Source organism: Coffea arabica, chromosome 5c (genome assembly GCF_036785885.1).
Source record: "Coffea arabica cultivar ET-39 chromosome 5c, Coffea Arabica ET-39 HiFi, whole genome shotgun sequence".
In the NCBI taxonomy this organism is placed as follows: domain Eukaryota; kingdom Viridiplantae; phylum Streptophyta; class Magnoliopsida; order Gentianales; family Rubiaceae; genus Coffea; species Coffea arabica.
In genome coordinates this window covers 48,978,248-49,005,238 of record NC_092319.1, presented here as the reverse complement: position 1 = coordinate 49,005,238, position 26,991 = coordinate 48,978,248, and the positions used below count along the sequence as shown (strand labels likewise).

Below are 26,991 nucleotides of genomic sequence, written 5' to 3'. Positions count from 1 at the left end.
TAATTTGATAATTTTGCCCCTAAAAAATGATCATGTGCAAAATACGCAGTAAATTCTGATAAAAAACTAATAAAAAACATAAGTAAGGATCAAAATTGATCAATATGAATTTGTAAGGGACGTAAAATCATATTTTTAAAAGTAAGGATGAAAAAGTCATTTTATAAAAAGCGAGAAACTTTCTGAATGATTTTTCCAAAAATTAAGTATAATTTAAATAAAATTTCAAACTCGCTAAAATAATCAAACAAATTATATTTTACGCTTGATTAGATTCGTTTATATCTCTACATATATTATGAGTATATACAGTAACAGCTTAAATATATGACATATTATTTTAATTTGGGTTGAATTTAAACTTTACATAGCAAAACATATATATCTAGATCCGTTATATATACATATAGTATCAATACATAAAAGATTTCTATTATATACGCTTTTTTAGTGCATAAGAGATTTATCCTATAAAATAAAGAAAACAAGACTGTTCAATGTTAATAAAAGTAATCGAAGAATCGAGTATCGGCAGTTCGATTTTGGCATGGAGCGACTTTGCTCTGACCTCTATAATTGATCATTGGTTTTTCTCTGGGCTAATAAACTTTTGTTCGTTTCTTCTCAAAAAATAAAAAAAAAGTTTGTTTGTTTTTCCCACATAAATTTCGACCCATTTATCTGAATCACGTCCCTCTCAAAATTTTCCATATCTAAACTCGAAAAACTAAACGGAGAATAGAGAGAGTGGAGAGGACTAAGGAGTAGCATTTAATCGTTATCCTACAGACCTAGGCAGGTCAGCTGTTCAGCCTCCGTTTGCTCATCTCATAAAATGGAGAAAATACTCATTAGGATTTTATTTTATTTTTCCCTCTGCCAATGATTTTTCGAACCAATTTAATTGTACAGATCTTTTTCTCTTCAGGAGAACCCTGACGAATTTATCGGTAAAGGGTTTCACCAGCTTTCCATTTCGTCCATAGATTTAGCTTTGACCCCTTTATTCAATTTGAATTTGTGGTATTTAGGGTTTATATTTTTCTGGGCTCACCTTTTCATTTCCAAACCACGCTTTTTTGTCTGGCATAAAACTTCTGGGTTTTCGTCTACGGTTGTTGGGTGTTGGGCTTTTGTTAGTTGGTTTATTAGCTTTGAAAGGGGAAGATTATCTTGGTCTTTTTAGGTTCATTCCCGAAGGAAGGATTTCTGGTTTCCTTTACTGTTGAGTGAAAGGCTTTGTTATGGATAGATTTGAAGGTGGGGATGGTATTAAAGAGTCCTCCAATTCTCAGGATCTTGGACAATTTGGTGAAAATCCAACAGGTTGGTTATTAATTCTTTGCTCATTCTTGATGCTGAGCTTCAAATTCCACTCTATGTAGATCTAATTTTCGATCAATACTGATGTTTTCAGTTAGTTTTTCTCCTGTTGACTTTATTTTACTCTGCTTGATGGCAAAAGAATAATAACAATGTGGGTTGCAGAGATTTTACTGCTTATGCATGTCTTATTTTTTCAAGGATGAAAAAACATTAAGATGAACAAGTTGAAGACCTCAGTCTTTCCTAATATTGCAGAAGTTAGTTTTATACTTTGAGGCGTACGGATTCTAAATGTCTAATCATTTGTTGCCGGTTGACTTATTGCTTGCGAAATTCTGATTAACGAATTCAAGAGGGGATGATACCATTCACAAAGCAGCTTTTTGTTTTTCATCTTTGAGCTGTTAGTTTTTTTGGTACCCTGCGATCCACCTGTCCTTTGCTTGGTATTTTCACGTTTTAAACAGACTATCTCCTGTTTTGGTCTCTCATTTTGCTTTTGTGAACCTTGTATGTGAAAGCTTATGATATTTGCTATGTTCTGTTTAATTGTCTTCTTTTGTTCGATGTGAGGTTGTTTTCTTTATTTACATGTCATTGCTTTCGCACTACTACAATTGGGTGGAATTTACTGAAGCATTTGGTATTATTTATCTCGCAATTCTCATTTTTGATGTTTAGCTTTCCTGGCTTCATAATGCAGGGGATGCAGTATTTGATGCATCACAATATGCATTCTTTGGCAATGATGCAGTAGAAGAAGTAGAACTCGGTGGTTTAGAAGACGATGAAGATGAGATTCCTCAAGTTGGTCTTGCTGATGAAGAGTATCAACTAGATAGAGAAGAGGTTTTTATTATTTATAACTTAAATAGTTGATTTCAGTTTTGGTATTTTGTGATGGATTTTTTGCTAGTTCTTGTTTTGTCTATGTGGGAATAAGTGCTACTTGTAGATGCTTCACCTTGTATAGTATTTGGTTTTTAACTTCATCATCTTTCTTTTTGCATTTGCATTTCTATAGCATACTGAATAATTGTGTTACTGGTACCTATATGGCTCATCTTGAATAATAATCTGCATGTAACCACAAATCCTGTGTCAAACATGTTAAGTGCACATGATAGATGCATTTACGTATGCATGGAGATTTTTTTTTAATTGCCTCCATGTCATTTAATGTTACTGAATGTGAGCTTCAACTTTGCATCTAAGTGTTCAAATCCCTAACTTCCCCACCGTAAATATCTTTATTATTTTTTTCAGGGTGAAGTACTTGGATCTTTTACTGAAATTGATGATCTTGCTAGCACATTTTCAAAGGTTAGTATCTCTGAGTGCAGAAATTACATGAAATTGTGGATGTAAGTGCTTTTACATTTGAAGCTCACAATTGTATCTCACTGCTGATCACCCTGGAAGATTATACCATTGAACTTTATCAGCATCAGCTGTTTATAACTAGCCATTTTTGGTCGCTACGTAGGTTTGTTTTTTCAAAAACTTTCTTTAACTGCAGGATGGGCTTGACTATTTATCATCTATCTCAAAATATATTTATGGAGAGGCATTCTATGATGTTACTCCTTCAGATTATGTTTATCTTTTGTGGCCGTATGATATCAGAATAAATAACTTCTCATTTTGTCTCATTGTCTGATTAACACGAGAAGAAACAAAATGAAGGCTTTATCCTCATTCTGGCCATGCCCCTACCTTCATTATTGGATGCTTTCTTTGAAACTTGTAGTTTGTAATCTGTTAACTTCAATGGATATTAAGTAATGAGCTTTGAACATGTTACTTGCTATTCGACATTTCTTGTTTGTGATCAGGAAACCCTGTGTTGTAACTGGGTACTTTCTATGAAACTAATCTGAAAGAAAATTAAGGCATTGGTTTTCTACAATTTGCTTGCAATTCCATATTTAAGAGGCCACTCTTTTTTACACAAAAAAGGATTTTACTCTTAAATAATAATAATATCCCTAATTGCAAAAAGTAATTTCAGGAGTAATGGGATGGGCCAATCTGTCATTCCGAATTTCTTCATTATTGTGATTCAAGTGCTATTTTTCGAAATTAATAGTTTCTATTTCCTCTGCCAATATATCAGTTTTAATGCCTGTCGTTAGCCAAGAAGCCCTATTTTAGCTTTTCCTGCCTAGTGAATAGGACAGCAATAATGAATGTATCTGGTGGCATACATACAGTAATATGTCTTATTCCATCCTTGCTTGATTCCTTGGGTACATTTTTCTTTGTATCACTAAAAACACTTATACTTTACAGTTGAACAAAGTTGTCAGTGGCCCACGAGATGCTGGAGCTATTGGAGATATGGGATCAAGAGAAAGTGAGTAACTGGATGGGGATATGCATTTCTTTTTGGATAGATATATTAACTGCTTGGAACCAGTCAGCTCTTAATTTTTAGAATATTCTCTCTCATTTTTCTCTATCTTGTGGAATTTTTGGGGGCCTGGGGGGGAGGGGGAGGATTGGTGGTGGTGTCTGGATGAAATTTTCCATTCAAATACCTGCTAACCTTTATCTTTCAAAGTGAAGAGTTATTTCAGGAATTATGTTCTGCCTCAATGATTATGTAGGTGTCAGCCTGCTAAATTCCTTTTTGGGAAAATCGTTCAAAACGCCTCACATTTTGCCAAATGAATTTTTTCCGTCTAAGTTATCAAAATTTGGTCCCGACCTAAGTTTCTGACCACTCTTTAGCCTGAAATCACCATATGACCTGCATGTAGCCATTTTTTTATGTACAAAAAATTCAAATCTGTTTTTTTAGTGGCAAAAATGAATATTGATTAGGTCAGATTCCACTTTTTTAGTGAAAAAATGAATATGGTTCCGGTCAGATTCTACTTTTTTTAGGGGCAAAAATAAATATGGGTTGTGTCATTTGTTTAACTACAAATGGGAGCTAATTTTTTTGCTTCTAAAAAATGGCCATAGGCGAGTCACGTGATAGATCTAGGGTAAAAAGTGGTCGAAAACCTTGGTTGGGACCAAATTTTACCAACTTAATTTTGTGAGGAACGTAAAGTAACCATTTCAAAAGTAGATGACAATCAAATTCATTAGGAGAAATGTGAGGGATGCTTTTGGTTTTGGATGATTTCCCCCTTTTTTTTTGGCTCACTATATTATATTTGCTGTTGCATTCTTGTGGCCTTATTTGATAATTTCCTTTGGATATGATGCTATTTAGTTATCCATTGACTGACATAAAGTATGTGGCTTTTTTCTTGTCCTATATATCAGGTTCATCTGCAGCTGAGTGGGTGCGAGAGGAAGATTTTCCTAGTTGGGCTGATCAGAATGCATTTGATACAGAAAGTACACAGGACAGTAAGAGTTGGTCATCACAGCCATATCCTGCGTCTGCTTATTATCTGGATTCTAAGAGTCTCTACAGAACATCTTCGTATCCTGAGCAACCACAGCAGTACCCACAGCAGCAGCTAAATATACACCAGCACTACTCTAGTGAACCAATTCTTATACCAAAATCTTCTTTCACTTCATATCCTCCTCCTGGAGGCAGATCTCTCCAAGGCTCTCCAAATGACCAAGCACGACAGGCAAATATTCCATATCATCCTGGTGGACCTCAAATTCCACGCTCGTCAACCAATCTTTCTCCCTTTCCTAACCCTCAGCTTCAGATGACTGCTTTACCTCATGGTTCACCAGTGGGTGGAAACATGCCTCAGTTTAGTCCTTCAGGTCTGCCGATCAGTAGCCGCCTGCAAAACCAGTGGTTGACTCAAACAAATATGTACCCTGGGGACCATTCTAACCTTCCAAATAGTATGTTACAACAACATTTACCTCATCAAAATGGACTATTGCCCCCCCAGTTAATGTCACAACAGCAACTTCAACAACACAGATTACAGAACCCTTTCCAGCCAGCATTTGGCCATTTACCTGGATTGCCATCCCAAGTACTCAATCACCATCTTTCATCTTCCCCTCAGGTGACAAATAATTTTGATATGCTTGGGTTGGCTGATTTGAGAGATCCTAGGATTAAATCAATGGTAAGAGGTAGGCAAGGCATGCGCTATTCACCAGGATTTGACATAAATAGCCAGAAGAGTGACAATGGGTGGCCAGTGTTTAAATCCAAATACATGACAGCTGATGAAATTGAGAATATTCTGAGGATGCAGCTTGCTGCTACACACAGCAATGACCCTTACGTAGATGATTATTACCATCAAGCTTGTCTAGCAAAAAAAACTGCTAGTGCAAAGTTAAAGCACCATTTTTGCCCGAATAACCTGAGGGATGGTCCTGCTCGGGTTCGCGCTAATAATGAGCCACATGCCTTTCTCCAGGTTGATGCACTTGGGAGGGTTTCCTTTTCTTCAATTCGCAGACCCCGTCCATTGCTGGAAGTTGAACCCCCAAATGTATCTGGTACTGGTACCACTGAACCAAAGGTGTGCGAGAAACCCCTGGACCAGGAACCTATGCTTGCAGCTAGGGTGACTATTGAGGATGGCATTTGTCTTCTACTTGATGTTGATGATATTGACCGTTTTCTGCAATTTAACCAACTCCAAGATGGTGGAGCACAGTTGACTCAGAGACGGCAAGTACTGCTGGAAGGTCTGGCAGCATCACTTCAGCTGGTGGACCCATTGGGCAAGAATGGCAACACAGTGGATCGGGCTCCTAAGGATGATCTTGTGTTCCTGAGGTTGGTCTCTCTTCCCAAGGGTCGGAAGCTGTTATCAAGGTATCTTCAACTTCTTCCTCCAGATGATGAACTTGTTAGAGTTGTCTGCATGGCAATTTTCCGTCATTTAAGGTTTTTGTTTGGGGGCCTCCCTGCTGATCCTGGAGCTGCTGAAACTACTAATGACCTTGCAAAAATGGTTGCATTTTCTGTTCATGGAATGGAGCTTAAAGCACTTGCTGCATGTCTTGCATCTGTGGTTTGTTCAGCTGAGCATCCTCCTCTTCGTCCAATTGGAAGCCCTGCAGGAGATGGGGCTTCTCTGATTCTGAAATCTGTTCTTGAGAGGGCAACTGATCTTCTTCGAGATCCTCGTGCTTCTGGCAACTGCAGCATGCCCAATAGAGCATTTTGGCAGGCCTCTTTTGATGCATTTTTTGGTCTTCTCACAAAGTATTGCTTCAATAAGTATGACACCATTATGCAATCATTTCTTAGTCAGACCCTGCCAGACATGTCTAATGTTAGTTCTGACGCAGCCAAAGCCATCAGTAAGGAAATGCCGGTTGAACTCTTGCGAGCTAGTCTCCCTCATACCAGTGAGCAACAAAGAAAGCTGCTATTGGATTTTGCACAGCAGTCAATGCCTGTTCAAGGGTTAGGTAATCAGGGTGGTGATAGTGGTGGCCCTTGAGTGTAACATGTTATTGCGAGGCTTCACATATAGCTAAAGACATGCTGGAAGACATGCCAGTGATTGTGCAATGAGGGATTAGGTTTTTTCCTTTTTTCTTTTTTCTTCCTTTTTTTTTTTTTAGGGGGGGGGGGGGGGGGTTTGTGGGTGGTTACCTACAACAATTGGGCTTTTGTTACTAGAGAAGTTTATGAAGGGTAAGCCTGGTTGAATAGCTGCTTGCTTCAGACGCATGAGGAAGTAATCCTGAGAGAGTTGAGTGTAGGCCTTCATTTCCCATATCCATGCAGGCATCGTTGAAGAATTTTTATGTTGGATCTGTATTACAGTGTGACTTCTTATTTGTTTTTGCTTTGGAGCTTATTTTGATGCTCTGTTGTTCAACCCTTGATATAGTAATGGGTAGTAGAAGCCAGAGATGTACAGAGTTCACTTGGATTTCTGCCTCATCGCCTCTATTTTTAATTTTAAAGGAGGTGGAAAGGAAATTGTTGCTATGTTCTGATATCAAGACGGCAGGGCAAATGTTTGGCAGCAGTTTCCATGTTTGGTTCGATTCAAGCCACAGTTAAAAGTCTGTAACAGTAGAGATTTCAAGCTTTTTTTGCCCCACAGTTTACTTGGATGGTCTAGTATATTTTACCCGTTTTCCATACTATAGTTGATGTTCCTAAATTTGTCTAAGATCGGATGAAATTGTTAAAGCTCTTAGTTCCATCTTTGCTCGGTTCAGGATCGTTCGCAAAGTGGCAACCAAAACTGGAACCCATTAGCATCGGGCATTTGCTGTGAGTACATTGTTTCGCATGCTTGCGACGGGGTTTCAACTATTTGTCGTTTGCCTGTGTTATCTATTGCTACAAGCATGCACTACAGTACAAGTTTTGACTTCCGGCAAAGAGCAGACAGATGCTGTTAGACGGGTAGCATATAAGGGAACGGTAAAAGATAATAGGATAACTCAGTTACTGTCTGGTCTGTGTAGTATCGAATGTATTCAATCGAAGAAAAGCATATTTTAGTGAAAATTGCATCAGACCTTCCATGTCAGACCAGGTATTCCTTGAAATGGATGCACCAGCTATAACTGCACTACGAGCATCTCTCTTGCAACTGCGAACTTCCGAGAGCCGCTTGGTTTCATACAATATCAGAGAACGTAACAAAACCTTTTTCCCCCTCGCAATTTGCCCAATGCCTTGAAAGTTTCTAGGTTTCAGATAGCCTGAGAACATTTACATGTCACTTCAGTGATTAATATCCTCCTTGGAAAGTTGAACTGAAGCAGCACGCACCATTTCAATAAAACTCTCCTCCAGTTGATCAAGATCACCAGAGTTGCGTAGCTGGTGATACAACGGGGCCGCATAGGTTGCAGCAATTTCAGCCAACTTCCACTGTGCAAAATTAGCAGCCAATTGGATCAGTTTAACAGATAGATATCTATCAGTCTCTAGGCCAGATAATACAACTCTGAAGCACTGTTCGTGAAGGTCCTCCAAGAGCCAAAATTCAGCAAGCCAACAAAGCTCTACATACAGTTGCAATTCATTAAGCCTCTGATCAACTGCCAGATTGTCCCACAAACAATCAAAACTGGGCTTCAGCAACTCATCAGAATACAACCAGCTAACCAGTTTAATTAATGAGTTCCAACTAACCGGTACTTTGATGGTTTCTGAATTGCTGCAAAGGTTACAGTTGTCAGGTAAAAAAAAAAAAAGAAGTAAAACAGGAATCTCACCTAACATGCGGATTGTCATATCTTGAAATGAAAAACTAGGAGATAAAACAACTTAACAATCCAATTGTTCATTATTCAAAAATTACACGATCAAACTAAAAGGTTTCCCTGTTTGAGGTCTGTCTTACAATTTTTCTGGCTTAAAAGTTAGTGTGCAAAGTCAACTATCATAGTTTACCAGCAAGATAGATAGAAATATACCTTTCCACCAGTTGGAACTTTGACGGTAACAAAAAGGGAAGGGAAGGGAAAAGAAAAGCTGTACATGCCAGTATCAAGTTGCAAAGCCTTATATTCTCACCCACTTTGAGGAAAGAGGCAGATAAATCTCCAAATGCAAAATAAATACAACATCCAACACAAAACATGCAAAGAAGAAGATGACCCAAGAAGTTCAAAAAAAATGAAATACCATCCACACAAGCAGCACAAATTTCCAAACATGACCAACTGTAGTGACTGCAAAACAGAACTTCTCCTGCTAACAAACTAACACACAGAAAATCACAAGATTAGTATAACTGCACTTGCAGATTTAATGTGCCAAAAATGTTCCATGTCTAATCTCTATCATCTCGAAAAGTTATTTTCTAGTTAAATGAGCTCCAAATCTAGAGGTCTCAATATAAAAACCGTAACTCACATCAAAGTACCTTTCTTGCATTCCTGACTGAAACAACGCTCGCAAATAATCGCAACTTGAAAACAATATAACTTTATGCACATGGAAATGTGGATTAGGTGCTGAGCAAAAACTGCATCGCCAGTTCAGCAGTTGGATCGTGTTAGGTTCTAAGAGCACATCCCTGAAATTAAAAACATGAAAAGGTAAGCTAGTTGAGTTTTTAAATCATAGGATCAAAGGATAACACTCTGCAAAGCGCTTTTCACATTTCACTTCATCCATCCTAGAGGGTACATTCAACAAACCATATGACTGGCATCCATATGAACACACACACAAAATATGCTTCCTATCTTAAAACATATAACTTAGCAGCTTGTACAAGTACTTTGATCTCTCCATCTCATCCCAGACAATGGTGCACATGGTATCAAACATTTTGCTGGGGAACAAGAAGTTATACCTAATCTCCAAAACTATATTGCTCTTAATAGATCTCAAGCCCAAATAGCAGCAAAGGCCAAGCAGAAACGAAAAGCATTTCACACAATCTAACGCAATTCAAACCGAAGATTGCTGAGATAAATTATCAAGGAGAAGATACATACGATGAACAATGTCCAACTGGCCCAAGAGCCGAAGTAAGATCAAAGGTAGGAATAGGAGCACCATATCTTGGATTTCGTCTATGAAGCATGTGTAGTAGAGGCTGCAAGTCACAATGCTTGGCTAAAATTTTCAAATTTTTCAAAACATCTTCACCTGCTTGTAAATACCCCATGTACACATATTGCAACAACTTGACTAGTGCTTGGTGATCTACATGAGCAGAGAGACGAACTTCTACTTTAGACCCCCTGTGTGTCTCCATTTGCTGCTCCAGAAAAGGACCAGTACTAGATTTCTCTTTAAGCTTTGGTCCTTGCACAGGCAGTAAGTTCGGACACCGAACTGAAAGAATGACTTCATTCACACACAACGAAGATTGGTCACTTAGAATGAGTTCTAAATCAGCAAGTTCATTGTCCAAGAATGCTTTCCAAATTCTTTTTCCACATTTGTTGGGGAAGCCATATATCCCAAAATGACTAAGAATATAAGCAGCATACCATCTTGGTCCAGGAGTAGAATGATTAATGCAGATCTCCTCAAGATCCCTAACTATCTGGGATTCGTCAAACTCCAGTTTAACTTTTAAGAAACCAGCATGAGAGGCAAACTTGTGAACCAATCCAGCCAAGGCCCACAGACTAAAAAGCAATTGCATGTCTTTACCTTCCCAATCTTCCACACAAGGATGGCAACAAACTCTTTCACTGTAAGAATTGTGGAGATGAGGTGCCAAATTTGACCTTTTTATGTATACTGGGTTGCTTAACCAACACTTCACAAAGATCAACAGACTCTGCATCCCTTGATGATCAATAACCATCTTCCCATATCTTGGCAGACTAGCGTAACAAGCCAAACTTATCAAGCTAATGACAACTTGAAAGTTACCTGGTCTTAGAACCTTATTTCTGCAGGATGTAGCATTCAGGGTATTCACCAAGTACTCAATGTAGTTCTTGCCATCCAGGTTCAATACTTCAGATAGAATGAACCTGGCTTGGGAGGCAATATACTTGCAAGGGGAATAAACCATCATCAGAACTGCTCTTGAGGCTGATTCACTCCCAATTGTGTTGGTGATTTTGCTTTGAGAGATCTGTCGTGCCATATTTATAGATTCTGTAAAGGCAAGGCTGCCAATAAATGGGAGAAAGAAGACAGTAGTGGATTGGTCAAAAAAACAGAACAACGTCACACTCACAGAAAAAGATAGAACCTTTAACATATCAAATAACAAGAGAAGGAAAGATAAGAAATAGTGCTAACTTGGAAAATGAAGCTAGGCTATGCAAAGCTAGATAACATCATAAAGCAGTATTACCATGCACATGCAATTAGGGCTTTGAGCTCAAGTATATCTTCATGCACCACGGGGGCGAAATCTTCTGCACTATTTGCTACAAGCCCTCCTAGAATATCCCAAATGTATGGTCTCAGTGAAGGAAGAGAACTTTCATTGAGAGCCTCTTGCAATATCAGTAACTGTTCTTGCAGTGGCACACCATGCAGAGATTGGTGAATTCTCCAAAAATCGGTTAGAAGAAGACCAAGTAGAGCTCTACCAACTCCAGCTTTCCAAAAGTAACTGTGATGATTCCCCACCCAACGAGTGATCAGAGCCAAACGACAAGCTTCCACTGCCAATGACATCTGATCTTTTGGAAGCTTTCCAGAACTTAAACAACTGCTATTCATTCCAGTAACTATGGCTTTAACTACATGTTCACCACACATTTTCACCACTTCTTGACATGGTCCTTCATTTATCTAAACAATTAATGGTACATAAGAATTTAAGTCTAAATGAACAAATGACATGGCCATATTCAGATGTAAATACTTGCAAAAGAAGCAGCCAAAAGAATCACAACAAGAATACCTACCATTAGACATTGGGCAAGTCTGAATCCATCCATCTGGACTGAATGAGTATCTGGGCTGCTCATGCTCTCCACCATTAAATTTAGAAGGCTTTTTCTGTTTTCTAGGAGCTTCTTAGCCCCATTACCACATAGAGCTGGCATTTAAATTAAGATTAGTGTCTCCATAGTAGCGGACTAGACAAATTTTTGCAACTTGGACAGAAAATAAAATACCTAAACTAGAATATAACTGCAAGAGCGCAGCTTTCAAGGAGCTTTCAGGATTGAGTTTGTGAATTTCTAACACATCCAAAAATTTTGAATCACTCCACACACAGAACCTAGAAGGTGGCCAACGCCATAAGATTCTACTCAATAGAAGAGCCATTTCCTGAAAGTACTCGGTTGGTTTATCACCAACAGAAAAATCCTTCACATTCATTACAAGAACAAAAACTGTATTTCCTTCTTTCAAGATCTCCCCAACTTCCTTCTCTCTTTTAGTACTCAGATTGGATAAAATGCAATTCAAGGCAGTTGCACATGAAATGGACACATGTAACTGTCGGTTAGATAACAATGATAATAAGTGGTGTACTAGATGGGGAACATGTGCTTGCAGCACCGAACTTGGTAAAAGTTTGACCATCTTTGCAGCCACGTCTGAGGCCATTTTCAGTAGGGATTCACTTTTTAATTCCAGAATGCTTCCCAAAGCTCCAACAATATCATCAACTGACTCCTGAAGAAGGATAAAGGCAAAAGGCCAAACATAGAAGGCACGAAGTGTCAAACAACTATAATAAGATGCAAGTGTACAAAGAGTTGATGTACTACAAATTACGAGCAAGACACTTTATGCATCCATCTAAGAATTATGATGAAGGAATTCAACTTTTCTGATAAATTGAACTTCAATAAAAGTTGAGTAGCAAATCCCCGAGATTTGATCAACTGAGTTTCTCAGTCTCGCAGCTATCAAAAGCTGGAAGGAATTAATCAACAAATAGACAATCCTACCAAGTTCTTTAGATTTATGGTGAATGCAGGATTTCCGTCTGGTTAAGATTCGGATCTTCTCAGCATTCCAGATAACGGGTATTTGTCCCATGCCATTGAGACCAGCCAAGGGAGTTGAACGATAAAATTCATCAATTTTCTTCACAATTCAGGCAGTATATAATCCAAGCCTCATTTCCGAGCTTAAATGAGCTAATTTTCACGTAAAGTAATTCTCTTTTTTTTTTTTCCCCTTTCCCTTTCTTGGTTTAGTAAAAAGAAACCCTGTGACCAACTTGAAACTTGATCAGACGATGTTCGTCAACAACTTGTTCATTTGTCTTTGTTAAGGAAGTTACACTAGTTGGTTGGATAACAATAACAGGGAAGCTGACATTATAATGAGTGTCACAATAGAAGGTTGCTCTAAAAATGGAAATGGTCGGAACAAAGAATAATTAGCGGGAACAAGGTCACTGATGCTCACCTTTACAAGAGGATGTTGGGACAAAGACTCGCTGGATACACAATCAAGGAACGCATCGATTGCACGGAGGACAAGCTTCTGAGTTTCAATATCCGTGCAATGCCATTTTTGTCGTTTATCATCACCCCATCTGCATTTAAAAGGAGCAAAGTTGGAAGACTAGGAACGAACAAAATTGAGCTCGCTTATCCAACACTATAAAGGGAATCATGAAAGCTCCCAAAAAATCCCCGGAAAACGAGTTTTAGTCCAATTGTTTGGGGGAGGCAAAGCTGATTCAACAAAACTAGACGGCCTTAGATTATTCAGCGTTCTTAAAGATTTAGAATAGCTGGAAAAAAAAAGAGTAGTAATTACCTAACGAAGTGACCGAGATTGAGTGCATCATAAAGGCGTTGATGGAGCGTTGACACGCGACTGCTGACACCCATCACCGCTTGCTTCGACCGTCTCATTCTCTTAGCATCTTCTTCTCTCCTTCCCAGCAATTTGCTTCGCTTCTTAAATCAATTCAAGAAAATGGTTCAGGCCTTCTGGCAATATATGCGGGTCTTTTCCCACTGTTCGCAGCCAAATCAGCTACCTGAGTCGGTTGTTCACTCATTTTATTTATTTATTTTTAAAAACTCTCTCTCTCTCTCTCTAGCATCTCCTTCTTTGGGAAGGGACGTGTCTTTGAGGGAATAATTAATTAAAGGGTAAATTACATATAATCCCCTGTAGTTTCTCTTATGACCATATGGACCCCCATTATTTTACCATGACTACATAGTCCCTTTGCGGTTTTATAGAATGTGAAAAATGGACGGAATTGAATATGACTAATAGCATCAATTGGAGGGAAAAAAAAAATTGACATTTTCATCTTTCCACAAGTGTTTACATAATTCGTTAACTTGCTCACTATATCGCATCAATGCAAGAAAAATAAGAAGTACGAAGCATCAACTTCTTGGTTTCAACTTAAGTTAGAACTTGGGGCATCACCAGATTTTGTGCAAAAACAAAGAAAGGAAAAAGAAGAAACATTGGTTTCAATTGGGGAATTAGAAGTGGAAGCCTAGTAGAAGATGTGGTTTGAATGATGGAATATATGGAGATCAATATGGCAGTGGAGATCGGGGAGTTGGTGGTGGCGGCAAGCATAGTGTTGTAGAAACGAGAAAAAAACAGAGTGAGAGAAATAGAGGATAAAGAAGCATACTCACGTGGAAAAAAAAGGGAGAAATTATTAGCGTGGGAAAAATGTTTAAATATGGGCAATTTAGGAGAAAAAAATCTCATTTTTAAAAAATAAATGGGGATTTTTGAAGGATTAGGCTCACGTGAGAGACAATCTACGTTAGTTATCTTAAATTCTGTGTATTTTCACTTTATATGAAATTTTCACAAGAATATGATGCAGTTATTTTTAAATGATAGGGGGTCATGTGATTGTAAGAGAAACTGCAAGGAAGTTATATGTAATTTATCCTTAATTAAAATTCAATTTTTGTTATTATATTATAATTAAACGTTGATAATATGTACATTATCTGTTTATACGAAATTCCTTAGAATCATATACAAAGACGAGGCTAGCGTAGTTTTTGTTTTTTCCTCCTCCTTGTTGGGCTGTAAATCCAATATCAAACCACTCGTCAGCGTAGTCTACGTCCTCTTGGACCGCACAATGCTACTCACTAATAGCTTGTTGCCATAACATGGTCTGGTCCTAGGATAGGCCCAAGTACTTGGAATGAAAGGTGCGTAGTCCCACAAACGTCAACCTAATATGACCCGGTCCATGAAAATAGGACCAAAAAAAAGAAGAAGTAATAATAATAAATAAATAAAAATAAAATCAAGAAACCGCAGTCGTACGAGCATCCCGTTGGATGTGATGTGTAGGGTTTAAGGAATGAGGGGTTTATTTTGACAGAAAAGTGAATTAGAATCCTTTGCCTGGGTTGGCTATTCCGTTGCACCTCAAAGTCCAAAGCCGTCAAATTCTTAACTGGGGCGACGATTAAGATTTAGATAGTAGTGGCCTGTTGTCTGTAAAAGGGAAGATGATTAAGGCAGGAGGAAAAAGCTATATTTCGTCGCCGCCGGCATTCTCAAACGACACTAACAAACTCCTCGTCTGCACCGGCAACACCGTCTCTATCTTCAGCGCCTCCACTGGCTTACTCGTAATTAATTACCTTCCCTCAATACACACACACACACACACACACATACACACATGTTGTAAATAATGCTTGTAATTTTTTATTTTCCTTCGTTACAATTCTGTAGATAAATGAACTTGAAGGTCACACCGCACTAGTGACATCGGTGGTAGTGGTGCCACCAACTTCGCCGGCCAATAAGATATTAGCTTATTGTTGGACGGCTTCGCTTGATGGTACCATTAGGTACTGGGATTTTTCCGCTTCCGAATTGATGAAGACTATCAATATACGCGTCCCAATTCACTCCATGGTAATCTGATACATTTCTTCAATACTTATTTATTGGGTGTTTCAGCTGTTTTCTGCCATTCTGCTTTTTCTGGAGTATAAAGTTTGAATTTTTGTTGGTTGCACGTTTGTCGAGTTTGAACATTTCTTTGTCGTGGATAAGCATAGCATCTTTGCGTCTTTGTTTCCAGGTGGTTCCTGGTTTATTACGCAAACCGGCTGATCATGGTGAGCAGCCATCTCATCTCTTTGCTTATCTATGCACCGAGGAGGTGAAAAAGCAAGGACATCGGAATGCCTCCGCATTCTGGCAGATTCGCAAGTGTAATTTAACTCAGTCTCGTTTTTTAGATAAATTCACTTTAGCTGAGGTCAGATTCCTTTCTACTTTTTGTTAGAGGTTTTCACTATTTTCTCACTGGCGGCTTTCATGTGATTGAATGAATTCTGTATGCTGTTGCAGACTTTAAAACCCCAGATTATAACCATTAGTCCGTTTGGAAACTACATTGGAATTTGTGAAAAGCACAAACTTCGAATATGGGAAATCCCAGCAAGAGATGCTAATCATGTTGCCCTCAAGAAAATGAGATTGCATCATACAAAAACCTTCACCACTCTAGCTTTTCATCCAACAGAGAGAATTGTAGCTGCTGGTGATGTTACTGGGAGAATCTTAGTATGGAGAGGTGTTGGGGAAAAGACATTTTCTGGTGGTGATAATAACTTGGTAAATGGTGCATCACATGGAGATGCAGAGGAAAAGCCGGGAGTGAGGCAGGATGATGATGCTGATTCTTGCACCACATGGCATTGGCATTCTGCTGAAGTAAACGTCTTACTTTTCTCTGCTGATGGTGCCTACTTGTTCTCAGGTATTTGGAATTCCTTAGGATTGGTCATTCTTTAGTCCTGTTATTTTTATTGAGCGATCTATATTTCCAAATTGAACTCTTCCATTTTGTGACAGGTGGGAAAGAAGGAGTCCTTGTACTATGGCAGTTGGACACAGGGAAGAGAAAGTTTCTTCCACGTATTGGGTCTCCACTTCTGTATTTCACAAATTCTTTGGATCCTTCCCTATCTTCTGTAAGTGGAGCTGTTTAGCTCTTGGGATATGGTTCGATTGCATTAGCTTTTACTCATATGGTTTGTTCAGGTATCCTGTGCAGATAATCTCATTCATCTGCTGAAAATGCCTTCAATGGTTATCTCGAGATCTATTTCTGGCATCAAGGTTGGTAAATTTGCATAGATGTGGCATTTTATTTATGTCTCTTTAGTCAATTGGGTCTGCACGCTTGAGTCATAGGAGATTAACTCAGCTGAAATGTAAAGGTGAAGCGCAAATTATTTCATGCATAACTGCCATAAGGGAACTCATATGCTTAACTTTCAGCCTCCCAGTTCAGTTTTGCAATTCAATGAGGGCTCATGCAGCGGGGTTGCTTTTAATCACTCTGATGGTTTGGCTGCTATATGTACGGAGAATTACCGTATCCAATTTTACAGCTTGTTCGATGACCGTGAAATTTCTGAGGTAATCTTGTTCCGATTGGAGTCAGCTCTATGCCAACTTCAGTCAAATGCTAGACCTAGTAATTTGGTTTCTGCAAGTGAGATAAGTGGATTACGCTTGAATTTCTTGGCCTTTCACTTACAATTCTCAAATTTCTGTTGTTCATTCTGAAACTACTACCTCTCTAGTTTTTTTTCGGGTAGTTCCTCTTCCATTTTATTCCAATGCTCTGGCTTTTTCTGTGGCTACATGATAGTGTCTTTGCTTTAATGGATTTATTTTGGCTGGAAAATACTCTTTTCTGTTCTTTTGGTTCCATTTCAACCATCAACCAGGGGATTTGTGATATCTTCTTTTATTCTTTTGCAGGTTCAAGTCTGTGAAAGGAACCATCAACCGGGGGAGGAAATCACGGTATGCATAACTTTGAATAAGCTGATTCTTCTTTCTGTTGTGACTAAGTAGATACGTTAGCAAAGGCTTCTTGGTTTACTAATATAAATCTATAATAGGGAAAGGTAAACTAACAATCATGGAATGATTGGTTATTGCACTGGGCCAATTTATTGCTGCGAAGGTTACAATTATAGAATGATCTATGATCTATAGATCCTTAACTCATTAAAGTTACAGCTTAAGGTTATTTAATCAGATTTAGATTCTTTCAATGTGCAGCAACAATTATTGTGATTGGGGTCTGCATTGTTCTAGGCTAGTTTAGTTACTCCAGGAATATCTAATTCCATTTATTTGAGTATGCAATCTTACCTCTTGGAAACACATAACGATTTTTGCATTATTTTGTATTTTGTAGGTGATTGTGAATTTGGTTGCCCTCTCCCCTGATGGTTATAGCATGGGCACTGTTGAAACTAGGCTTCCTGAAGAAGGAATAGGGGGCCTTGTAAGTTTAAAATTCTGGGAGTGTAGCTCTCAAAGTAAAGAATTTAGCTTATCCACTGTTGTATATGAACCACACAGGTTTGTCCTTGTCTAAGTAGAAATTCTTGGTTTCAACCTGTGCATGAACAGTCTTGCTATAGCATGATAAATCGCTTAACACATCCAATATTTAATCCCTGATTAACTTTGTTCTAAAACGAAGAGAACAAGTTTTTTTTTTTTAAGTGACTTGTGCTAAATGCTGCATTTTATAGGGATGCAGGTGTTTCAGATGTTGCATTCCATCCTACCCGTCAAATGGCTGTCAGCACCTCATATGGTGCTGATTTCAAGGTTTGTAATATCTTGTATTAGAGTTTTCTGTTAGCAAGCCCTGCTTAAGTTTTTGGAATTTGCAGGTTTGGAAATGTGGTTATGGAGTCTCAGGGAAGGACCAGAAGGCCCAGAGTAATGGATGGACATGCCATGCTGCTGGTTCCTACAAGTATGCTCACTGCTTAATTTTCCCTTTAAAATGGTTCTAAAGAGTTGGCATGTCTTTTTGTTCATGTTTTCTGGTGTTTTAATCAATCAAAAATATGCTCCAGTAGACTTAAAAGAAGTTTTGCCCTTGTAGACAGAAGCCAATGACAGCTGCAACATTCTCTATGGATGGTTCTGTTCTTGCTGTTGCTGCTGAAAATGTCATTACATTGTGGGATCCTGACAGGAATTTTCTTGTGGCTGTAATTGGAGAGAGTATTGAAGTGAGTTTCTGAACAAATTGACTTTTCTTACTTTCTACTCTAGTTCCTTCATGCCTGAGATTGGATTTGTTAACCATCTGGAGGTCTGTTCTCATTCCTTGCCAAGGGGTACCTCTATTGGATTTGCCAAGTGGAAATTGTGGACTGATAGACAATGTTGAATGCTTAAAAGTCTCTCTCCTGGTGTTTATCTCAAGTAGGGTCATAGTCTCATAGGTTTATGCACCGGAACATAGGCTGCTTCAAATTGTTTACTTGAAAGTACCTTTACTAATTACCATCTGCATTACTAGCTAATAGCCTTGTTCTTTTGGCAAAACTTTGTTAGAATGATTGGCTACTAAAAGAGGATTGGATAAGTTTTGTTGCAGTTTGTGAAGGTACATGTTCATGAGGATGAAAGGCAATGGCTTTCCCGGCAATTTTGTACTATAGCACTGCAAAAATCAGAATTTGCAATCAATATTTGAGCATAGTTGTTTAACACTCAGTTTGGTTTGTTTCATGAAATTTAGAGAAGTCCTCATAATTCCCTAGAGATATTAAGGGGCATTCTGCCGCTATTATCCTTGACCTGTTTGGCAAGATAGGGAGATTATGATCTAAAAGGTCAATAGATGAAACCCGTTATATTACTTACCAACACGTAACGTGGAAACGTGCAGCTGCTTATTGGCTTTTGGGGGAATGGGCAATAACGGTTCCAAGGAAAAGAAGGGAAGCATTTCTGCAAAAATGGCATCCAAACTTTTTATTGTATTTCTAGTTGCTTTACTCCATATGAGTTATCTTGCTCTCTCATATGAATTTATTTCACTGCGCAGACAATCAGAAAGCTCTCATTTGTGGGAAAGTCTGACTATCTTGTATCTGCATCCCAAGGATCAAGCCCTGAACTGTTCCTTTGGAGTATGTCCAATCTTTCAGTATTGTGGTCATACAAGCTTCATGCTGAAGGTTTGTGTTTTCTTTTCTTTCATCTGCACAAAAGGGGAAAGTGGGAATCATGTAATTTTCATAATAAGTTCAGCAATTAATCATTGCTTTAAGAGACTAACGTCACCACTCTGATTCAAGGTCATTGTAGATTCTTTTAAAATTTTTAATGGTTTGGATCTTTTTGACATAGTAGCCTGTTAATAGGTAGGTAGAAAGTCTGTCTGATGGACTAAGGGCATGTTCTCAACAGCTTATGAAAAGATATAAGCAGCTTTTTTGAAATTGAAGAAGTTAATGTGGAAAATCTATTAAAAAAAATTGGAACATAATTTGTTTTTTAATAGTTAGAAAAGCTAAAAGCTGTTTTTAAAAGCTATCAAATGTCTGCTTTTGACAATTAGCATTTTTCAATTTTGAATAAGCTGATTGTAGCTCATCAAAAGCTGTAGAGAATTAGCCACAAACGAAGAGTCATCATCAATCTTGCCACTGATAAAAGAGAGAGTGAGAGATCGATTTTTTTAATAGTCTAAGCCAAATCGCCAGTCCTACATGCTTGATCGGGCCGTTGTCAACTGGCTATATGTTTTTCATCTTTATTTTCTGCCTCAAAGAGAATTTGAGAATACAAAGGGTTGATAATCTGTAGCTTGTGTATTCGGTTGTGCATTTGGTTTTAGTAATTGTAGCCAGCAGCAGTTTTTGTCTGCTTTACTCTTTTATGGCTAACTTGTCATTGTCATCCGTACTTTATACATGTTGTTCCATTATGTTGAACTTTTCTTTTTGTCTTTGTAGCTGTGTCCTGTGCAACGGATGGTTCCTCCTTTGCTGTCCTCGCTCATCTACCCACATCATCTAAGAGTACAGAGTGTTTATATCGCTCTACACATGGTGTAGATGGGGTGATCTTGTTATTCCATGTAGACAAAGCAATCCCTGTCTCCACCTGGTTTGTCCAAAAGGTAAAAGTTTCCTCTTTTAACTTTTCACCATTTCTAGTTTTCTTGTTGGACCTGTGGTCAAAGGGCAATTAAGTACAAAGCAGCTTCTTTACTCACTTTATAGAGGACTTCATGTTGTGTGGTTTCTTTACTCGTGTATAGCTTTAACGTCTGAAAACGTCTTGGTTGCTTTCCTCGCCAGAGTGCATTTGTCATATTAACTAGTAGCCTTTGTGTTCAAAATGAGAAAGCATTTCTAACTGAGTTTGACTGGCCTTGATTATCCTAGCGTAGCTACAATAAAGGCCATTCACGGGAGTTACTGGTATGTTCTGGGACTTTCTAGGTCCATTTTGTGGAGTAGGGGTTAATCAACTTTGAGTAGATGAGACCTAGGGGCTCTAGCAAGCTATGCTGTAGCTTTAATGGAATAGCTCCCCGTGCAGGCTCAGGGTGGGTCTCTTGCTTTCATTGATGCAAGCTCAAGATTAGAGGATGGCAATGCTGAAAGAAAATCAGTGGAGGTGCTGACATACATTAACGGAGCTCATGAATATGTCCTCTTGGACCCATTTGGGGAGTCGGCCCCTATTCGATGTACCTCTCAGCCGGAGAGCCTGGTTGACTTTGGGGAGACAGGTGAGGCTGTTGTCTCCTGTAAATCTTTTTATGCATTGCCAGTGCATATAGTAATCCTTTTTGAATGTGAAATCTTTCCTAAAAGTTTTGTTCGACAATTTATATGCTAAAAACACGTGCAAATTCTTTTCCACCTTCAGCAGGGAGATATGGGTATACTTCCATTTATGGTAAACTTCCAGAATTCAACTTAGAAAGGGAACGCAGTGCATCAATTGCAACAGCAGCATCTGAAAGGAGCTGGGAGATGATTCTTGACGGACCATCTCATAATCTTCCTCCTTTTACAACATTGTGCTCAGCGTTTCTGGAGTCATTACTAGAAAGGAGAACTGCAACCGTCGAATAAGCGTAAGTAGTACCTAGGCATGGTGCGAATTACAAAAACTCGCACCGAGCAAGATCCAAATTGAGCAAGCTGTGATTCCGTGCTTGCTCCCTGCATAATTCGATTGGAGTAGAGGCGAGGCGGGTATTGAAGATGGGATTGTTGCATATATTTGATCAGTATGAAGCAACTATTAAAAAATCGAAACGAGGCCTGCTTGTAAAGTGCCACCCTACCATTTTGGCTAAGCGAAGATTGAGATGAAGCTGTGAAAAGCTAGGTTTGCGGTCATTGCCTTTGTATATTAACAGAAATGAGGATCACAGGAAGCAGAGGTGTTAATAGGATGAGCCAATTTTGATGCGGGCGGTGATTTTTACTGTACTTCTTTCACACAAAATGTTCACCTGTTGTACCATACTGGTCCGATGTTACTTAAAAACTAATTCAACATGGATGTATGTATTTTTTGTGCTGAATCGGCCTCGAATGGTAGGAATTGCAATCTTTCGAGAGGACCATATATTGTTAGGCACTTTACTTGACTGAGATTAAAAATCGCAAAAAGTTTTTTGGATGATAGTGGGCAAAACATTGCTTTTTGTCTTTTTTTTTTTGGAAAAATCGCCAATTTAGTCCCTAAATTTTTTTTTTCTGTCGATTTAGTCCCTATACATTATTTATAGCCAATTTAATTCTTAAACTTATATTCTGGTTCCAATTAAGGAGTTTCGCGGCCGCGCCACCGCATAATTTCCGTCAGCTTCCCAATTGAGCAACAAGAAGGGGTATTTTAGGAACTTCTATCCTAAAGTCTTAACCAAAATTAAAAAAAGGTGCAATCTCCACTGAAGCAATCCGCCTGCAAAACAAATCATTCGCCACTAAAGCATTGCTCCCACTCCACCGTGAAACTGTAACATGACGGGCAATTTTCGACAATTTTTGTTTCTAGGATTATATCCTCTGTAAACCCCCACTATCCAATTTCAAATTGACATCGTCACTGCTACAACCATAGCTATTTCTCCAATGATTCTGATTCCGGATGGTCACGATCGGCGTCGTGGTAGTGACTCCATTGGCAGAACCATAGCTGTTCCGCCGGAGAAGAAGTTGGTTTGGATCGGACCTGGGATCAAAATAATCGAATGGTTGAATATCCTCAGCCCTTGATTTGATGGATTGGGACATGAAAGCGGAATCATGGCAGGAGTCAGAAAGAAAGATTCAAAGGGCGAGAGAAGTCAAGGGGTCTATGTGGATATCCTGGGTGGCAACTCCGTCGGTGAAGGAAGGATTGGCGGCGGCGATGGACTCCTCACGAGGACGAGAGGTGACTCCAAAGGATGAGCTGAGGCCATCATCGGCTTGAGGGTTTTGCATTTGGTTCTGCTGCATTGGTCCTTGCTTTGAAAATCCACCGCATAATTCCGCCACATTGGGTTTTGCGGGAGATTTGGATTTTGGGTGGGTATTTCTCCATTGAATTGGGTTTTAGACATTTCGGGGGAAAACGGCAAGATTGCACCTTTTTTTAATTTTAGTTAAGGCTTTAGAATGGAAGTTCCTAAAATACCCCTTCTTGTTGCTCGATTGGGAAGCTGACGAAAATTATGTGGTGGCCCCGCCGCGAAACTCCTTGATTGGAATCGAAATATAAGTTTAGAAATGAAATTGGCTATAAATAATGTATAGGGACTAAATCAACAGAAAAAAAAATTTAGGGACTAAATTGGCGTTTTTCCCTTTTTTTGTTATGTTTTTGTTTTTGTTTTTTTTCGGGTGGTGTTGTTTGCAAAGAACGGTGGATTAACTATCGGTGGTGAGGCGGACGAGTGACGAAGAGCTCTCAAGGGCGTCGTATTAACTAAGCGCGTTTCATTGGACGCTAAATTGCACAAAATGAAGACCAATTAAAAGAACCCAAAGAAAAAAGAAATTGCACAAAATGAGGAAATCACGGTGGAATTACGATAACAACGTGGGATACAAAAAGGGAAAATGATCGGGTGGGTGGGCGGATATGGTTAGTGCTGCTGGGTTTTGAAATCGGACATGGCTACTTGGGCATTTTTGGGGTCGCGTTGAGACTGATCTGCAGAGGGTGGCAGTTGATCCTGAGCTGTCCTTCGGTCCTGGTGCTTCGGCTGTTGCTGGGCTCTGGAGATGTTGTGGGCACTTGAGAAAAGATCAACGGGCTCAGAGTCGGCAATCTTGCCTCCTTCAAGTGGAGTGCCTGCTTTGTACCCGATTCTCAATGCATCGTCTTCTGAAACCTTTGCCTGAGCTGTCGCGTATCGTATATCGTCCGTGCTTTTTGCCGTCTTTTTTTCGAAATTTGTGATTGAGCACTTCTCTGGTTCTTGCGTCTCTTCCATTCTGTACTTGGGCCTTTTCCGGATGACCCATAATTGAAAATTTTATGAATCTCGGGCTTGGGCTGAACAATAGTGTGGAAGACTTTTTAAAGTGGTGAATCCTATCTTCTTATGAGAGCAAAACCCACTTGGGACACAGCGACTTTTTTATTGGTCTATCTTTTTTGTCAAAGTTCCGGATAACATAACATCGGATAGAAGCTACAGCAATGTCGACTGTCACCTGTGGACAAGACTGGACTGAAATAAATCACATTCTATTTTACATTTTCTAGAAACGAAACAAGAGATGTATTACAGCCGCATGATGCGACGGAAAACCCGACTTTAATTCGCGTTTCAAACGCAGTGAAAACGGCCCGACGGTTCTGGTCGAAGGGGGAATTAGCAAAGAAAGAAAAGGAATTGGTGATTAGACTCTCTTGTACGTACTGCATCATCCCGCTTGTCTTCGTTTTTCTTGATCATAATTTTTCCCCGTCAATTTTTTTCTTTTATCACAGTTAGTGTTTTTTTTTTTTTTTTTTTTAAGATTGTATATTCTGTACCGGGGCTGGGAAGAGTTATTAGCAGTGATGGTGTAGCCAAGGTTTTGATCAAAAAGCAAATGAAAATATACGGAATCCTATTGTTCCCTTTCAAGAGTTCAGTCAAGCAGATTGCTTGCTTTAAATTCGAAGCTCTGATCTGCACCCAGAGTCCAAGCTTTACAACCCTTTTTGTCTGACTTCTAAGAGACCTATCAGTAGCTTCAGCCTTCAAGCATTTGCTGGAATCCATGGCAGTCCTATTAAACTCTGTATCACCTATAAAACACCCTTCTTCAGAACATTCAAGAAATTCTGCTGGATTCTCTTCCAAAGTATTGAAGTTCCATTCTTTTTCCCTCAACAATGGTTTACCTAGACTGTTGGCCTCTACCCAGACGGCATTTGCTTCTCAAGATACCGTTTTCACGTTGCCCAACTGGAGATCTGGCAGGAACGACCCTAGAACCAAAGAGCTTAGGATGAATGATGCTTTCTTGTACTTGGAATACATGGTCGGAAAACGCCACATGCCTGATGTTGTTCAGGCAACGCAGTTGCTGTATGATCTTTGCAAGTCCAATAAACTCCGAAAGGCAACTAGGGTCATGGAAATGTTGATTGCATCAGGTAGTATTCCGGATGCAGCTTCGTATACTTTCTTGGTGAATCATTTATGTAAGAGAGGAAATGTTGGTCATGCCATGCAATTAGTTGAAAAAATGGAGGAAAACGGATACCCGACCAATACTGTGACTTATAATTCTCTTGTCAGAGGTCTTTGTATGCGAGGAAACTTGGATCAGAACCTGCAATTTGTCGATAGGCTGATGCAGAAGGGACTGGTGCCAAATGCATTTACATACTCAATCTTGCTTGAGGCTGCTTATAAGGAAAGAGGGGTTAACGAGGCAATGAGACTCTTAGATGAAATAATTGCTAAAGGTGGAACGCCTAATTTGGTTAGTTATAATGTCATATTGACTGGTTTGTGCAAGGAAGGTAGAGTCGATGAAGCAATACAGCTTTTCAGGAATTTGCCTTCGAAGGGATTCAACCCCAACGTTGTGAGCTATAATATTTTGTTGAGAACCTTGTGCTATGAAGGACGGTGGGCAGAGGCAAATGAACTTCTGGCTGAGATGGTTGGAGATGATCGCTCCCCAACAATAGTCACCTATAATATCTTGATTGGCTCCCTTGCCTTTCATGGCCGAACTGATCACGCCCTCAAGGTTGTGGATGAAATGCACAGAGGCGGGCAGTTGAAGCCCACTGCAGCCAGCTACAATCCAATCATTGCTCGTCTGTGCAAAGAGAGGAAGCTGGATGCTGTAATTAAATGCCTGGATGAAATGATGTACCGTCATTGCAGCCCTAATGAGGGCACATACAATGCCATTGCCTTGCTTTGTGAGGAGGGGATGGTGCAAGAGGCATTCTCAACCATCCAAAGTTTGAGGCCTAAGCAGAGTTCCTCCAATCATGATTTCTACAGAACAGTGATTTCTAGTCTGTGTAAGAAGGGGAACACGTATGCGGCATTTAAGCTGCTGTATGAAATGACAACCTGCGGCTTTAATCCAGATTCATATACCTATTCATCTTTGATTAGAGGACTGTGCATGGAGAGGATGCTTGGCGTGGCTATAGATGTTTTTAGAATCATGGAATTAAGTGGCTACAGACCTGACACGGATAACTTCAACGCCCTTGTGCTTGGGTTATGCAAATCTCGGAGAACAGACTTGTCCTTGGAAGTCTTTGAGATGATGATTGAGAAAGGCTATATGCCTAGTGAGACGACTTATACTATTTTAGTGGAAGGGATCATTCGCGAAGAAGAAAGGGAGCTGGCAGCAGCAGTTTTGAAAGAGCTGCATCAGAGACAAGTCGTCAGTAGAAGTACAGTTGAAAGGATTGTTATGCAATATGACATTGAAGAGTTATCGATATAGACAGCTCTCTGTAGCAATGGGACGGTGAGGAGGCAATGGGTGATTGTTGAAGAATCACCGTTGGCAGTAACTGCTGAGCATGTAAGGGAAATCTCGACAAACTTGTGCGCTCAGCCTCAGTGTGCAAGACAGTAAAGAGTAATGACTGTGAAGAACCCAACGGTGATTGGTTACATGTTGGCATTGGTCGGCTTCAAGTTTGTATCACTTCACTTTTAACCTTACTCCTAGCTTTCTACTCACACTGTACATCTATCACTATTCTCTTCTGACTATATATATTAGAGCGGGATCCGCTCCTAGCTTCAACGTTGCAAATACTTTGCCAATTGCGTATTAATAACAATACTTTGCCAATGTTTCTATGAATTTCTGCTGTGAAAACAGAAACTCCAACAACACAGAAATATCTACAGCCCCTTTAACGATCGATCTCCCATAATTCTCACAACTTCCTTTTTATCTTTTTGTTTATTCTTTTTCTCTGAACTAATGTTCCATAGTGAAACTGGATCTGTTTTACTTTAAAACATCAAATACTTCTTTGGTTGATAGATTATTCACTTCATTGCATTCCGAGATCATCCACAGAAAGCAAGTTGTCAGGTT

At 39.3% G+C, this 26,991-nt stretch overlaps 4 protein-coding genes across 7 annotated transcripts; 3 read left to right on the top strand and 1 right to left on the bottom strand.

Moving 5' to 3' along the window:
* The first annotated feature begins 511 nt into the window (after nucleotides 1-511).
* On the top strand, nucleotides 512-7,163 carry LOC113688807 (protein PAT1 homolog). The gene is made up of 6 exons (XM_072051575.1): nucleotides 512-799; nucleotides 1,187-1,326; nucleotides 2,030-2,175; nucleotides 2,593-2,649; nucleotides 3,619-3,682; nucleotides 4,606-7,163. The coding sequence occupies exons 2-6, from the start codon at nucleotides 1,245-1,247 to the stop codon at nucleotides 6,723-6,725; spliced, it is 2,469 nt and encodes an 822-aa protein (XP_071907676.1). The 5' UTR covers nucleotides 512-799; nucleotides 1,187-1,244; the 3' UTR covers nucleotides 6,726-7,163.
* A 493-nt stretch (nucleotides 7,164-7,656) lies between these two features.
* On the bottom strand, nucleotides 7,657-13,713 carry LOC113688806 (BTB/POZ domain-containing protein At1g04390-like). 2 transcript variants are annotated; one of them, XM_027206602.2, is made up of 8 exons: nucleotides 13,412-13,713; nucleotides 13,055-13,184; nucleotides 11,803-12,310; nucleotides 11,590-11,723; nucleotides 11,028-11,473; nucleotides 9,703-10,839; nucleotides 9,123-9,275; nucleotides 7,657-8,411 (listed from the first exon to the last, which is right to left on the bottom strand). In XM_027206602.2, exons 1-8 carry the CDS (start codon nucleotides 13,507-13,509, stop codon nucleotides 7,973-7,975), a joined length of 3,045 nt encoding a protein of 1,014 aa, XP_027062403.2. In that variant the 5' UTR covers nucleotides 13,510-13,713; the 3' UTR covers nucleotides 7,657-7,972. The 2 variants fall into 2 exon arrangements, with proteins under 2 accessions (XP_027062403.2, XP_027062405.2); XM_027206604.2 differs by having other exon boundaries at nucleotides 8,248-8,411; nucleotides 9,113-9,275.
* Nucleotides 13,714-14,884: 1,171 nt separating this feature from the next.
* LOC113688203 (uncharacterized) lies at nucleotides 14,885-21,995 on the top strand. Of its 3 annotated transcripts, none has more exons than XM_072051574.1 (16): nucleotides 14,885-15,228; nucleotides 15,335-15,520; nucleotides 15,690-15,822; nucleotides 15,962-16,373; nucleotides 16,469-16,587; nucleotides 16,658-16,735; nucleotides 16,898-17,038; nucleotides 17,387-17,431; nucleotides 17,832-17,998; nucleotides 18,175-18,253; nucleotides 18,319-18,404; nucleotides 18,537-18,666; nucleotides 19,491-19,623; nucleotides 20,404-20,570; nucleotides 20,996-21,188; nucleotides 21,329-21,995. In XM_072051574.1, exons 3-16 carry the CDS (start codon nucleotides 15,793-15,795, stop codon nucleotides 21,535-21,537), a joined length of 1,989 nt encoding a protein of 662 aa, XP_071907675.1. In that variant the 5' UTR covers nucleotides 14,885-15,228; nucleotides 15,335-15,520; nucleotides 15,690-15,792; the 3' UTR covers nucleotides 21,538-21,995. The 3 variants fall into 3 exon arrangements, with proteins under 3 accessions (XP_071907675.1, XP_027061746.1, XP_027061745.1); XM_027205945.2 differs by having other exon boundaries at nucleotides 15,690-15,869; nucleotides 21,332-21,995; XM_027205944.2 differs by having other exon boundaries at nucleotides 15,690-15,869.
* A 2,074-nt stretch (nucleotides 21,996-24,069) lies between these two features.
* Nucleotides 24,070-26,700, top strand: LOC113688636 (uncharacterized). The gene is made up of 2 exons (XM_027206526.2): nucleotides 24,070-24,321; nucleotides 24,430-26,700. The coding sequence occupies exon 2, from the start codon at nucleotides 24,676-24,678 to the stop codon at nucleotides 26,380-26,382; it is 1,707 nt and encodes a 568-aa protein (XP_027062327.1). The 5' UTR covers nucleotides 24,070-24,321; nucleotides 24,430-24,675; the 3' UTR covers nucleotides 26,383-26,700.
* The last annotated feature ends 291 nt before the right edge of the window (nucleotides 26,701-26,991 follow it).

What these genes read in the sequence shown, in the direction of transcription:
- LOC113688203 (XM_027205944.2), top strand. Translation starts at nt 15,106, where the DNA reads ATGATTAAGGCAGGAGGAAAAAGCTATATTTCGTCGCCGCCGGCATTC. An exon ending in GCGTCCCAATTCACTCCATG is followed by an intron (nt 15,521 to 15,689) that starts GTAATCTGATAC and finishes CTTTGTTTCCAG; the next exon opens with GTGGTTCCTGGTTTATTACG. An exon ending in CCACCTGGTTTGTCCAAAAG is followed by an intron (nt 20,571 to 20,995) that starts GTAAAAGTTTCC and finishes CTCCCCGTGCAG; the next exon opens with GCTCAGGGTGGGTCTCTTGC.
- LOC113688636 (XM_027206526.2), top strand. Translation starts at nt 24,676, where the DNA reads ATGGCAGTCCTATTAAACTCTGTATCACCTATAAAACACCCTTCTTCA.
- LOC113688806 (XM_027206602.2), bottom strand. Translation starts at nt 13,509, where the DNA reads ATGAGACGGTCGAAGCAAGCGGTGATGGGTGTCAGCAGTCGCGTGTCA. An exon ending in GACTTGCCCAATGTCTAATG is followed by an intron (nt 11,474 to 11,589) that starts GTAGGTATTCTT and finishes TTAATTGTTTAG; the next exon opens with ATAAATGAAGGACCATGTCA. An exon ending in CCAGTTGGACATTGTTCATC is followed by an intron (nt 9,276 to 9,702) that starts GTATGTATCTTC and finishes TTTTAATTTCAG; the next exon opens with GGATGTGCTCTTAGAACCTA.
- LOC113688807 (XM_072051575.1), top strand. Translation starts at nt 1,245, where the DNA reads ATGGATAGATTTGAAGGTGGGGATGGTATTAAAGAGTCCTCCAATTCT. An exon ending in ATCAACTAGATAGAGAAGAG is followed by an intron (nt 2,176 to 2,592) that starts GTTTTTATTATT and finishes TATTTTTTTCAG; the next exon opens with GGTGAAGTACTTGGATCTTT. An exon ending in AGATATGGGATCAAGAGAAA is followed by an intron (nt 3,683 to 4,605) that starts GTGAGTAACTGG and finishes CCTATATATCAG; the next exon opens with GTTCATCTGCAGCTGAGTGG.